Here is a 15331-nt window from a genome sequence, read left to right on the forward strand (position 1 = left end):
TTCGAATGTTGATCTTCAACAATAAGAGTTTTTTAAGACATTTTTTTCAGTACGAAAAAAAGCATGATTTATATTAATATAAGAGATATTTACATAATAGTGGTACTATAAAGAGCAATATCATGTTCTATAGCTGGAGAATTTTGCTATAAGATAAGAAATGATCAGGGCCATCATAAAAGCATAGAAAACTCAATTCTCTGGATCATGATTAGGATCAGAAAGATAGACAGATAGTGAGGAGCCAAAAACACAAATATATACCGGACCCATCACCCATAAGAGTCAGGGGATAGACAACATACCTATATGTGAAAGTAGAAGGTGATTGATTATAAGGGAAGCAGAAACCAGTAGAAAAAATCTTCTATCAGATATATAGAGTCTTGTATTTGTACCTCCATTTTCCATATACCAGGATCTATTGCAAGGCCCTTCTTTGATAAGTTGTCTGCCACAGAATTCAGAGACCTGTCCACATGGCTGATTGTAAAAGACGGATTACTGTTCCATAACATTTTTATCCTATTAATCCATCCTGAAAGTATGGGATTCTTGTTTATTAGCTTCCCTGAAGCCAAACCTATTATATTTTTAGAATCCCCATATATCTGCAGCAATTGGATATTCAGGAAGGAGGAAAACTGTAAAAGGCCCACTAAAGCCATTGCCTCGGCCTTATTGTTTGTTCCACAACCACCATGCCAATATATGGAGTAATGTAGATCTTCGGACATCGATATAAAAACACCACATGCACACATGCCTCTTTGTGCAGCTCCATCAAAAAATGCCCTTGGATAACCCATCGACCGCATTGTATGGATGCCTGGAATGTGAGATTTGCCTGAAGACAATTTTTTAGGAATAGAAAGATACATCGAAGTGATCTGTTCTAACGGAGGCAAATTTGTATCTTTCCCCTCACGGAATATGGCATTGTTCCTTTTCTTCCAAACTGTCCAGAAGAGCAATAGAGGAATTGATCTATGAGAGACTTTCTGCGAGCTCCACCAGCTTATTGCCACTTGGACATCTGAGTGATCCACTAGACGAAAACCAAAGAAAACTGCAAGATCCTTCCACAACTTATAAGTATATCTGATCCAGGTGGATGTTGGTGGCCACCCACCTATCCCATTTGGACCCCCACAACTGTCTCTTTTAGTCTTTTCAGTTTCCTAAATTGTAGCACAGTTTACTATTTTTAGCAGTTTTTCGGGTCCTGAACTTCCGGAGCCGTTTTGAGGCCCTAAACGACGTTTTTTTGGGAATCTGGGGCAACAAGGGTCCATGGATTGATGTTGCCTCCCAAAGTGGTAGTACTCGGATAGATCTTTCTAACGAGCTATTGTACGCGTCAAACGGAGATCGTATGCTAAAGTTATGACCCCGGGAAATTGATGTACCAATTTATCCAAACGGGGCTCACAATTTGGCGTTTCATCTTCTAGGGTTAGGTTTCGGGATGTGAAGGGTTTTCCATTGTTTCTCAACAATAAATAGGCCTTCGAGCCTCATTGTAACATAGTTCAGAACAGTTCAGAGGCATGTAGCCGCCACATCTCTTCTCAGAGATAAGCTACCATCGCCCTAGCTAGTTTCTTTCCATTTCTGTTTGTAAGCATATTTCAGTATTTTACTGTAATGAAATGAAGTATTATTTCCGCTGCATCTTTGTGTTTATGGTTATCTCTGTATTTTATTGCGTTCCTGTTTAAATCCGGATCAGTGGTATCAGAGCGGTTTGCTTTTTCTTTGTTTTTCTTTGCATGTCCCCAATGAGGTCGGGATATAAGGAGTTAGGGCTTGAACTGGTCGAACCTTTGCAAGACCAGCCTCGCAAATCCCGACGGCCTCCCATGGCGGATGAGAAGAAAGACAAGGGAGCAGGAGATCCTATCAAAATCTTGCTCGAAGAAGCGCTCGAGCGACAAAGGAACGCGATGATGGATAGCTTTGCACAGATTCTTCAGCAGCTACCCAGAGGCGACGCATCGGCATCCAACAGCGACTCTGGAAATGCCACACCCTTCAAGGTACAAGTTAATTTTGAAATCGCCATCTTCGAGGGTCAAATAGACGCAGATGTTGTAGATAAATGGTTAAATCTGCTAGATGGGTATTTTTTTGTTCATGAATTTTCAAGTCGGGAAAAGATTGTTTTCGCTCTTCTCAAAGCAGCCCCCCACGTCAAGGACTGGTGGGAAACCTACTGCGAGCAGAAGGATGAAAGTACAGGCTCACTATTTTCAGCCGCACCCACTTGGAATGACTTCCGGGATGCCATCAAGGAGCAATACTACCCTGTCGAAAGCTATGAGGACAAATACATCAAATGAACCACACTGCGGCAGGGACGAGACCAAGGTGTGCCGGAGTTCACAAAAAATTTTCATACCCTTCACACACAGTTGGGTATCAAATATTCTGAGCTGCATCTAGTACTCAAATACCGCGGCTGCCTACACAGATACATCCAGGAAGAGATGGGGTTCTTGAACATCTCCTCACTCGGCACAGCATACCGATACGCTGTCAAAATCGAGCAAAAGTTCAAACAGAAGAAGCGAGACTTTGGATCTGCAAATCCAAAGCCCAAAGGACAAAGCCCAGGCGGGGTGACCCAAGACAACCTGTCGAAGCCGCAAGAAAAGAACAACACCATGAAGCCGAAGAAGGACACAGGGAAGTGGTGTGAGTTCCACAAGAGTCCCACTCATAACACAAGTGAGTGTCGGACCAAGCAGTCGTTGGTGGCTGAGTTGAAGGCTTCCGAACCAGATGCATGTTCTGACCCTGAGCCAGAACCCGACATGGGGAATGGCAAAGGGAAGCAGATCATTGATGCGGATCCCAGCGCCACTGTTGCCACCGCCAAGATCCAGAAAGATGAGCCCGAAAATCCAGAGGAAGGGGAGCGTCTTTTCCACTCACAGATGTGGGTGAAGGGTTCGCCGCTGCAATTCATTGTCGACAGTGGTAGCCAAAAGAACCTTATTTCAGCAGAGGTCGTGAAGCGGTTGGGCCTACTGACTACACCGCACCAGCAGCCGTACAGTATCGGGTGGCTTCACGAAGGACGAGATCTCAAAGTTTGCCAGCAGTGCCGCCTTCCCTACAGCATCAAGCCCTTCACAGACGAGGTATTGTGTGATGTTACACCTCTGGATGTTTGTGATGTATTATTAGGCCAGCCATACTTGTGGAGGCGACATGTTGTGTATGAGTCCAGGCCTCGTGCTATCACTATTTCTTTGAATAATTCATTATACAGGATACCGGAGGTAGCCCCACCTACCGCCACATCTTTGATCACTACCAAAAAAGGCAGCAAGCTCATATCACAGACCAGGAAATGCATCTGTCTGGTTCACTCCCAAAGTAAGGGGAAGATTGTTGCTACATCCATGACCCCCGCAAAGGGTTCCTCCACGTAGCAACAACAGCAAAGGGATATGGTCATGGCAGAACACAGGAACATCTTCTCCTCACCCACAGGGGTACCAAACAAGTTTCAAGTGGGCGACAAAGTTTGGTTACATCTGCAGAAAGAACGCCTTACAAGAGCCCATCAGAAACTCAGACCACTCAGACATGGTCCTTACACCAGTACCCAGGCTACGAGCAACAATGCTTTGAAGCACAACATTCCTCCATTCCTTCGCTTGCACCGAGTGTTCAATGTGGACCATCGTCGACCATGCTTTCCACCATTTCTGGAAACATCAGAGATTGCAGAACAACTCACCAGAGACCCAACTCAGCAGAAGCTTCCTCATCTCAAAGAGGAACTCGAACACAATGGGGACCATTGCTTCCTAAGGGGGGAGGAATGATCCAGGTGGATGTTGGTGGCCACCCACCTATCCCATTTGGACCCCCACAATTGTCTCTTTTAGTCTTTTCAGTTTCCTAAATTGTAGCACAATTTACTATTTTTAGCAGTTTTTCGGGTCTTGAACTTCCGGAGCCGTTTTGAGGCCCTAAACGACGTTTTTTTGCGAATCTGGGGCAACATGGGTCCATGGACCCATGTTGACTCCCAAAGTGGTAGTACTCGGATAGATCTTTCTAACGAGCTATCGTACGCATCAAACGGAGATCGTATGCTAAAGTTATGACCCCGGGAAATTGATGTACCAATTTATCCAAACGGGGCCCACAATTTGGCGTTTCATCTTCTAGGGTTAGGTTTTGGGATGTGAAGGGTTTTCCATTGTTTATCAACAATAAATAGGCCTTCAAGCCTCATTGTAACACAGTTTGGAACAGTTCAGAGGCATGTAGCCGCCACATCTCTTCTCAGAGATAAGCTACCATCGCCCTAGCTAGTTTCTTTCCATTTCTGTTTGTAAGCATATTTCAGTATTTTACTGTAATGAAATGAAGTATTATTTCCGTTGCATCTTTGTGTTTATGGTTATCTCTGTATTTTATTGCGTTCCTGTTTAAATCCGGATCAATATCTGCAAGTGAGAAAAATATGATTGCTGCTATCTTCCCCATTTTTACAAAGAAGGCATATACTAGGACCAGACCAATTCCTTTTTTGGAGATTCTCCCAGGTTAGAATTTTGTTATGAAATACGAGCCAGGAAAAATGGATTATTTTGTTAGGCACCCCAGTATTCCACAATGATGTGGGAAAGATGAATTGAAATGGGAGCGGAGTCGACCTTGCCAGAACTAGATAGATATCTTTGACCTTTAATTCATCCCAACTCTTAACACCTCTCCATGTAAGATGATCCTTTCCATCAGAATTGCATATTCCAGAGCCCCTTATTGTTATCATAATACTGGCCCACTGTTGTGCATAAACTTGACTAAGGCCCAAAGAATGAAAATTCTTCCATATAGGAATGCCCCCCTGCCAATCTTCAATTAGTTGATTCCAAAAAAAGATCCCAGATCTATGCAGAGCCATAATGATAGATTGTGGGATGTTAAAATCCTCCCCCAGACCAGTAATATGATCATAGCCTATAAACACATCTTTCCCATTTTGGATGTTCCAGAATAAATTCTTAAGGAAGAAGGATTCAATTTTGCGAAAACTTTTCCAGATAGCTAATCCCTGTAATTTTCCAATTGTGCCTTCTCTATACCAGAATGTAAGGTCTTTATTCTTCATGTACTTCTTTCTGATAGTGGCACTCCAAAAACTGTCCCCATTAATGCACCTCCAAATAGATTTACATAAGAGGGCCTTACCAAAGTTCCTTATATTCATGATGCCCCATCCTCCCAGGATCTTTGGAAGGGAGATTTTCGAAAGACTGGTCAGATGATATTTGCATTTATGTTTTCCTCCTCCCCATATAAAATTTGCCATAAGCCTATTTAAATTAGCAATGATACCAGAGGGAAAATAGAATAAGTGGGCCCAATATACAGTAATCTGGGCCAAAACAGATTGGGCCAGAACCGCTCTGCCCGCAATGGAAAGGCATTTGAACTCCCATCCTTCAATTCTTTTATAAAACCTGTCCGACAACCACATCCAATCAGCATTTTTGTAACCTGCAGGTCTGAGATGAAAGCCCAGATATTTAAAGCCCTCCTTTAAAGACTTAGTACCAATATTAAACAGAGCTGAGAGATAATCCAATGATTCCCTATCTTCAACATCAGAAAAGAAGGAAGATTTTCCTTCATTTATATAGATACCTGAAGCTTTTTGAAAATTTCTAAGTATATCATGAATGCATTGCCAAGATAGTCTACATATCATACCAAAAATCATGATATCATCAACAAAAAGGCTATGGGAGATATAGGAACCACGACATATCCTAATTGGTTTGTAATTATTTTCTTTGACCGCCCCATTGATGTGTAGACTAAGAGAATCCATTGCAAGGATGAACAGAAGTGGAGACAGAGAACAGCCCTGACGAAGACCTCTGGCGGCTACAAAATAATTTGTGGGGAGACCATTTATAAGGACAACAAAATTTACATTCTCCACACAGGCCATAATCCATTCAATGCATTCATATTTTAGGCCAATCTTACAAAGAATGCATCTTAGGAATCCCCAATCTAGGCTATCATATGCTTTCTTCAAATCCAATTGCAGAATGGCCGCATCGAGCTTTTTGTGATGAAGGGAATGTAAACACTCTTGTGTATTGGCCACAGCCTCTATAATGTTCCTATTCTTGAGAAAACCATGTTGTTCTAAAGAAATATGATTTGACAGGATGCTTCAGATTCTATTGGCGATTATCTTAGAGGAAATTTTATAGATCGCATTACAAAGGGAAATCAGTCTAAAGTCTGAAAATGTAATTGCTTTCTTCTTTTTGGGAATAAGGGCAATATAGGTAGACGTGAAATGGGGATGGAAAGACCCCCTCATGCGCGATTCTTCCACCATTGCCAGGATGTCTTTCTTAAGAAGATCGAAGAAATGGATATAAAATTCAATAGTCCAGCCATCAGGGCCAGGACTTTTATCTCTTTTGAAGGATTTCATTACTTCAAAAAGTTAATTTTCAGATACAGGCTAGAAAAAAGTATTGTTTTGATCATCATCAAACATAGAAGGAAAAGGAGCAATTCCCCATAAGATGTCCTCATTGTTAATATTATCATTCCTTTTATAGAAATTTTTAAAATATGAAACTGCTTCCTTTGAAATTTCCTCTTGAGAGAAAAGCTTGTTTCCACTATCAGCCTGTATTTCCCAAATTGAGTTGATATCTCTCCTGTGATTTGCGAATCTATGGAAAAACTTTGTGTTCCTGTCTCCCTCTTTCAGCCACAACGCCCTGCTTTTCAACCTCCAAGTGGCTTCCTCAATTGCAAGTAATTTGTGCCTTTTCTTTTCCAGATCATGTATCTTATTTCGGACCAAAAAAGAAATATTACCTCCTTTTAGATTCCCAGCTAATTCATCCAAACTAGCTTGAATCTCTTTCAAAACAACTCTATTTGCTTTTTGATTTTTTCTCTGCCAAGCCATGACCTTCACCTTTAATTCCCTCAGATTATCCAAGAGGTGTTGTGAAGGAGAAATAATCTCTTTGGAACAGCTAGCATACCAGAAATTTTTAACAAGGACATTAAATTCCTCGTCCTCCAGCCAGACTCTATTAAATTTATATGGAAGACCTTTCTTATATCCTCTTTTACCCCATTGTAAAGTAATTGGTCTATGATCAGATATGAAGCAGTTAATAATATGGGATATGGGCCTACCCATACGAACCAACAGATTATCAGAGATCAAAAATCTATCCAATCTTTTAGCCAGATAGGAAGGACCAATTCTTCCATTATCCCATGTGGGACCCATGGATTGGGGAGATATGTCTGTCATATTGTGATGAAGAATGGCCTCTTTAATATGATCAGCTAATGGATCCACCTTCCTACCCCTACCCCATACTTCGTCACCGCATAAGGTACAGTTTAAGTCCCCGCCAATAAGAAGGTATTCTAATTCCAAACACTCCGAAGACAAAAACCTATTCCAGAAAGGTTGTCGATCTTTATATGGGGCATATATATTTAAGATATGTATAGTACCAGAAAAACCCCGGATGTTTGCAAGTAAAAGAATTCCAGCAAAACATTTGAAAGCCTTTGCCGCTATCCATATAGGATTCCATAGGATAACAAGACCCCCCGAGAGACCATTAGCATCAGTAGCAACGATATGCCATTGAGAAAACATATGACGAAAATATCTGATTGAAACCTCAGCAGAATGCATTGTTTCTTGAATTAAGATAATATTAGGATGATTGTTAGAGAGAATCTCCTTTAGGGCAAGGAATTTCTGGTCTGCCCCCAGACCCCTAATATTCATTGAGATGATGTTAGTCATGTCTGATGATCACTGGCCATTCTTGCTCCAAGGGGCCCATTATCAGATAGTTCGATAATTGGAATATCAATCAAGGTATGGTCCAAGTTCCTAGAAGAGGCTTCAGATCTACCCCGGAAGTGTCTTGTGCCTCTGTTATGTTTTCTCCTAACTGTAATATTCTGAGCGGAATTTGGACTGATGTGAGGTGATGATGCAGATCCCGGTTTATGTATGGTGAGAGGAGATAGAGCAAGATATTTTTTCTTTAGAAGCATATCCAAATCACTTCCTACAGAGTTTGTAGGAGAAGTAATCAGGGAGTTTGGAGGGGTGACAGAAGGGCATGGAATATTCCTTTTTGAATTATGTGGCTTCCAAATAGGTCCAGAACCCTTCCCCGATTCAGATAGTGGAGACATGTCAGAAACAATTCCTTTCCCTTTTGAGAGAGAGGAAGGATTATTCGGAGAAGGGGAAGTAGAAGGGACATAAGTAATATGAGATATAGAATGCAAGTTTGTTCCAGGTTGGGAAATTGTGGTGGCAAAGGAACTTCACTGCATGGAAGAGGTTCAGGAGGGGGAGATATAATCAGAAGGTCAGAATCGAAACCCTGTGAGGAAAACTTTTTGGGCGAAAAGGATGCAGATCGATGGTCCTTCCTAAGGAAATCACATGCCTTTGATTGAGGAGATAGAAAAGTAGATAAATATTTAGCCATACCTCGTGAAGGCGACCTGCTATTAATAGAATTCTGACCTCCCGCCGAGTCCTTCTGCTTTAATTCCGGAGAATTATGTGTGAATTGATTGCTCCTTTTAAAATTTCTATCCCATCGATGACGATTACAATTTTCCTTCAAATGTCTCATTCTATGACATGTAGAACATCGGAATGGGACTCCCCAAAAATCCAGTCTTTGTCTCATATTTAAATCTCCCCACATAAGCTCGATGTGATCAGGAAAACCCCCACGGAATTCCTTTTCTATCAGAATCCATGCAACTCTTTTATCTTTAGCGCCCAAACACTTCGGATCAACATATACAAATTTCCCGATTGCGTTCCCTATGTCAGATAGTGTCTCTCGGGTCCATAATTCTATAGGGAGGCCAGGGAGCTTTACCCAGATGAGATTATTGGTAGGAGTATTTTTTAGTGGGTTATATCCTATGTACCATTTGTGAAGAGCAAGAAAGCTCTTCTCATGTACCCATGGGATAGAGAGAATTTTCTTCAGATCTTTCTCATCTAAAAAATGAAAACTGTACCAGTGTTTCATTAATCTCACAATTGTTGGAATATATCCCAGCAAATGGTTCCACCATTTCCCAAGCCATGATCGCATCTGTGACTCCCCCATATCCGAGAAATGCCACTGTCCTACCAGAGCTCTCTTCTGTAAACTTGTAATTCTATCAGCAAGGAATGCGCTATCGAGATTACATGCAGAGGGTGGTGGAATGGTCTTCATAGGCTGTTGTTTCTTTCTACGTCGCGGGAAATCATCCCCGCCACCTTCTTTATCACGTGTCGTCATGGAAATACGAGGAATAATAGTATTTTCCACCTCGGATTGCCAATCCTTTTGGAATGATCCACCATTGAAAGCTTTTTCAGCCTCGATAGTGGCCCGCACTAAGGCTGACGAAGTGGACATGTCAGAGAGGATCTCCATGTGTAGTGCGGGGAAAACACTATGGCGTCAACACAGAACAATTCGATAGAATTTCAAAAAGGTAAGACGCATATGGGCACATAAAGCTAGGAAAAAATTAAATCTTGTACAGGTCAGATAAAGCAATAGATGAGATGAAATATGGAAAGGTTGGATGATAATAGAAGTGCAGTATGGATCAGATTCACCTAAAGGGTAATACTTGTAAAAATTGAAATATCTTTGGAGAAGTACATATGGGCTGACAATATATCATGCGGGATATTAAAAATAAGGATTATGTAGATAATGTGATGAGAGGAATTTCAAATCATGTAGAAAAACGACAGCTTAATGAGTCATCCTATACATGCCATCTGTACCATATAGAAAACATCCAGCACATTCCTTTCCGCTAAACCTCAGAGCAAAGGATCGGAAAACGAAAGACGTCACTGGAAAAACCAGACCATCCCATCGACCTATGGAGCCGAGGTAGAAAACCACAACCCTAAGGACTATCCATGATACCATGTACAGTCAATGGCTTAAGAATTCCAGGAAACCTAACGACTTAAGTAGGAAAATAACCATGTTATCCTTTTCATTTATCATAGAAATTAGGAGAAATCAGGACAACAACAGATACAGCTATAGCATATACATCAGCGATTTCCTAATCTACAGCGGAAATTTGCACAGGGACGGGAGATTATGCAAAAGTTTGAAAAAATTGTACACGGGTATTTCAAGGAAAAAACCTCCTTAATTAACAGAAATGAATCTTGTAAGAAATATTCTAGGCCAGCAAAAAACATTTTTTCTTTACCGTGGAAAAAATGCTAAACACGAAAGAAAGAAAGATTCAAGCCTAAACCCCCATAGAGGGATTATGTGAACAGGATTATGAAAACAATATAAACTACAAGCAATTCTTGGATAGGAGAGGAGTGTACATACCCCAGTGCTCTGCGCAAGGCCTTCATTGTGATAAGAATGCCTGAACCATCAAGACTCCAACCTTGTGTCTTTAACCAAAAATGAGTGTTGTCAACAAGACTCCAGGAGAAACTCTAAAACGGAGGATGTTCTCAAGCTCTCTAAATGGAAAAGAAAACTTTCTAAACTTTGACAGAGGACGGTCATGACAAAGGATATGCTTACTGTCCGGCTATACTCCAGAATGTTAAACAGAAAGGAAAGATCCTTTCCGCCATACTAGGGACGAGAAAGGAAACTTGCTTGAGACAAAAATAGGCAGATTTAAACTGGTAAAAAGACTACCTGTAGACTAGACTCGTGTTGGATGTCTTAGATGCATGGAAGAAAAGGTTGAATTGGATTGTGGGTAGGTTTTGCTAGTCTCGGTGAAAGCAAAGCGACTCATAGCAAGAAACTAGAAGGCGAGCTAAACGAAACCACTTATCCCATAAACAGGTATGGTCCATGAACAATATTACAAACGCCAAATGCATATTAATGCATATTAATGTGACATGAAACATCTCACCTGTAAAACATGGACACGTGTTGAACAGCAACCTGTTGGTTGAAGCCATGCACAAGGACATGGATCATGGCAATGGGCCACGCGCAGTGACATGGTTCATGGTTCATGTGACGGAAGTTAGTTTTTATTGGCAATGAAAAGGGTAACTTAGGTTTTCTAATCTATTACTGATGTTTGTGACCTTATTACGCCGATAGGCATCCCCCTATCTGAATTGGCAACTTAATCATTTTTTTAATTAATCTTTTTGATCGGATGCCCTGAATTGAAAGATGCCAATATATTCTCGTAGTCGTCACTAAATCAATGAATGAAATTCGCAACAGTAACTTTATTGCATGTCTAGATCACATGTTTAAACCATACTTAAAATAATTTTTTACAAAGCATGATTAAAAATTTACCGTGCCTCTTGTTGATAACCACGTATGTAAGATTAAGAAAAAATGAAATAAAAAAATTAGTGTCGAACACCTATCTTTGAAAGTGCCTTTGAAAGTGGTCTCTTTGCATTCTGAAATGTATGAATGGTTGAAGCATAAGGACACGTTTTCATCCATTACAACGACGGTTGAAGCATTTATGCCGGACAATCATCCATAACCAAGACAATGAGGTATGTAAGCATAAATTCGAGTAATAAGGAAACATTTCATCCATTACAATGACGGTTGAAGCATTGAAGCATTTGAATTTGCAACGTCTGCAGACGGAGGTTTGGAATCCGCTCCTTTGGTATCCCTTCTTTGATCGGAACAAAGGAGAAAATGTTCAGGCGTTGCACGATCTGATATTTGCAGTATAAATTTTCCAATTCTTGATTTCGTTAAGAGTCGATATTCATTGCAAGCATGTCTCTCGTTCCTTGCTTCTTTGGCAGGAGATCCAGTGTTTTCGATCCCTTCTCTCTCAATTTATGGGATCCTTTTGAAGGAGGGGCTTCAGCAAGTCCGGATCTATACAAAGGAGGAAAAGGCTGTGGATCATGCTATCAGGTATGCGTAGTTGTTGGAGATAGAGATAGATTTTTTTATAAAATCTTCCATCAACTCATAAAATTTTGTTCTATTCTGTCTGCGTAACCAGGTAAAATGCACCGGTAATCCTCTGTGTTCCGAAACGGAGTGACCGTTGTGGTCGCTGACGAATCATCTGGGCAATCACAATTTGTTCTCAGCGGTATTGCCTTCCAAGACATGGCGTCTGATCCTCATAGAGGTACGGATCTGCTCAATGCTGGAGTCGTGTCTGCTTTGTTTCGAAGGTATTTATCTTCTCTCTTGTCAGATGAGTCGATGATTTTAAAAAATGGTTTGCAGTCAGCTAGTCTTATCTTTTCTTCTGCAATGCATTGCAATGCTTCCTCTTATATATAGATCACCTGCATTTTGTGCTATACAACAGGGTGCCTTGTGAATATCAGAGAACCAATATTGCCTTCCACGTCAATTCGGGCTCCAGTGCTTACTGGCTGGGGCTCCTTGTTGAATACGTAAATGGAGATGGCGACCTAGGAGCGGTCGATTTAAAACAGGTGGGTGCTTTACACACTTATCTAACGGCTTCGTTCGTGTTTCGCTTCTATTCTCTTCAGGGAAACTCCAATACATGGCAACCAATGCAACAAACATCGGGTGCAAATTGGGCTTTGAACAGTGGTCCTCTGAGTGCTCCCTTCTCCATTCGCCTTACAACCCTCTCCACAGGCAAAACGCTCATCATAGATAACGCTATTCCAGAGAATTGGCAGCCGAATGCTACGTACAATACCAATGCCAACTTTCATTGAAAGCAAGGCATGAAATATATTTAGATGCAGGAATTCCAACGATTCATAGGGTATCTACAATAATAATGCGACCCTTTCCTGCACTGTTTCAAACATTCTCACTCACTCATTCATTCATTCTGGGCGGATAAAAATCCAAAGCATGGCGTCATCATTGCTGCACTGCAGTTATGTGAACTGAACTGAGCTGAGCTGAGCTACCCATTAGCTCGCTGACATGTGTATTTCTCCTTGGAATAAAGTTTAATCACTGAGCAGGAATAAAATGAAATGTTCATGATAAGATATGTGATTCGAAATTATAATAATGTAAAATCCAACAATCATTAATTACCGTTAATTCCTTCACTGAAAGAGTACGGTGGAAGTTCATTTTTAAAGTTGACTGGTCGGGATCAGGGTCTGGCAGAGCCAAGAGCTTTGAGAAGGGCCGATGGGCGCTGCCCCGAAACGGTTATGCGCAGGGGCCTAAAAAAATTTGAAGTTCGCCGGTTCAAATCGCATATCGGTCGCGGAAGTGGAGGGTTTCAAAGGGAACCGAGGATGTCCCGATCCCCAACAGCCATAAAGTAGGAACCTTGAACAGTGAGCCAAGATTGTGCTATGGCAAAAAAGAATGTTTTGCGGAAATTCTCATTATAAATGGATCAAAAAAACCCAACATTGTTGGAGCTAAGAGCTTTCAGAAGGACCAATGGGCGCGGACTTGAAATGAGCATGCACAGGAGCATAAAATATTTGAAGTCCGTCAGACAACATATAGGGTCAAGGAAGTGGAGTGCTACAAAGAAAGTCGAGGAGGTGCCGATCCCCGATACCGATAAAAGGTATTTTGATTATGTTTATATTGATTCTGAATTTTAAAATATTTACAAAATTTAATAAATATAGTCAAATTAATTGTCGATTTGGTTTATATTTAACATTATTTTTTCTAATATTTGAAAATAAGCAATTTAATCAAACTCAACTACAGGTATATATATCAGTACAAAAGATAATTTATATATCTCAGTACAGGGATAATTTTTTCTTCTCAATAATGTATCTCAGTATAGAAGATAATTTTTTCCTCTGAATTAATTCAGATATGTATCTCATTATATAAAGATAAAATTTCCTTTTAAATTAATTTAATTGAGATTTATATTTTATTTTTGATAAGTGAAATATTTAAACAGGTTTTTCTTTCTCTAATAAATTTTGACCACTGATTATTTCAATTTATTGAATATGAATCCATAAAAAAAATTCCAAACACTGATTATTCCAATTTATTGAATATGAATCCATAAAAAAATTCCAAAGATTAAGTTTTTTTTTATCCAACTAAATTTGTAGTGGATTTGAATGAAGTAATCTCAGTAATTTGAAGTAGTGTTTACATTGGTGAAACTATGATGTCAATAATCTGAAGAAGTGAACATGGTGTTGAAACCATGTCATCTATCAACCAAATGTCATAAGTAATGAAAATTGATCATTTTCCCTCTTTTCAGAATTCAAATCTATTTTAGAAGTGTTAATCAAAATTCACATTTTAAAAAGATATTGAAACCATGTCATCTGTCAACCAGATGTCATAAGTAATGAAAATTGATTATTTCCCTCTTTTCAGAATTCAAATCTATTTTAGAAATGTTAATCAAAACTCATATTTTAAAAAGATATTGAACCATGTTATCAGTCAACCACATCATAAATAATGAAAATTGATTATTTTCCATCTTTTCAGAATTCAAATCTATTTTAGAAGTGTTCCATCAAAATTCACATTTTAAAAAGATACAATTCACTCACTGGTTATAAAGTAGAGTAAATATTATATAATTTAACAAAACCAATTTATCATGAATTCATAATTTAGTTATTTTTTGTTTTTTCCATAAAGGGAAAATTTAGTTATTTTATGTTTAGTGTTTTTAGACATTGTATAGCACTTATATTTTAAAACTAAACTGTGTATTTGTTCCTCACATTTTATAAAAAGGAAAGAAAGAAAATGGTGTTTTAGATATAACGGTGCAAGTTAATATTATGTTTGTTAAGTAATATTCAAAATAGTAAAAGAATATTATAAAAATGTATTTTTTTGTTACATTTAATAATACATTTTTTAAATATTTATATTTACATAACATATTTATAATATTAAATATATCTTGATTAATATATATATATATATATATATATATATTTAATTATATATATATATAATTTTAATTTAAAACTACAATGGATTTTTCTTTTTGAAATTGATAATATAATTCAATGATAGAGTTTTCTCACAAAATGATGAAAAATTGATATATCTTTTTTTCACACATTTATAAATGTTGTATTTGATACAATGTGATCATTTTAAATAAAAAATTTAAATGTTTAATTTATGTTTTAATTTTTGTCTCTCATATCTATATATATATATGTTTTTGAGTAGTTTTATTTAATATCTAATCTAAATATTTTTAAATTTATATAGATAGAGTGTTTGAGGAATTTTCAAAATTTTAAATCACTTTATATATTGAAATAACATTGCATTCTGACAAA

General features: G+C 38.9%; 2 protein-coding genes across 2 annotated transcripts; both read right to left on the minus strand.

The window, feature by feature from the left end:
* Window positions 1–332: 332 nt before the first annotated feature.
* Window positions 333–809, minus strand: LOC149182957 (uncharacterized). The gene has a single exon (XM_089414743.1). It carries the CDS (start codon window positions 807–809, stop codon window positions 333–335), a length of 477 nt encoding a protein of 158 aa, XP_089270869.1.
* A 5705-nt stretch (window positions 810–6514) lies between these two features.
* On the minus strand, window positions 6515–7726 carry LOC149182958 (uncharacterized). Its single transcript, XM_089414745.1, has one exon. It carries the CDS (start codon window positions 7724–7726, stop codon window positions 6515–6517), a length of 1212 nt encoding a protein of 403 aa, XP_089270871.1.
* Window positions 7727–15331: the final 7605 nt, after the last annotated feature.

This window comes from Pinus tabuliformis, chromosome 3_2 (assembly GCF_031772625.1).
Source record: "Pinus tabuliformis cultivar Carrire ecotype Pingquan chromosome 3_2, CPIR1, whole genome shotgun sequence".
NCBI lineage: Eukaryota > Viridiplantae > Streptophyta > Pinopsida > Pinales > Pinaceae > Pinus > Pinus tabuliformis.

Excerpts from the sequence above, each read along its gene's own strand:
- LOC149182957 (XM_089414743.1), bottom strand. The coding sequence starts at position 809 with ATGGGTTATCCAAGGGCATTTTTTGATGGAGCTGCACAAAGAGGCATG.
- LOC149182958 (XM_089414745.1), bottom strand. The coding sequence starts at position 7,726 with ATGCATTCTGCTGAGGTTTCAATCAGATATTTTCGTCATATGTTTTCT.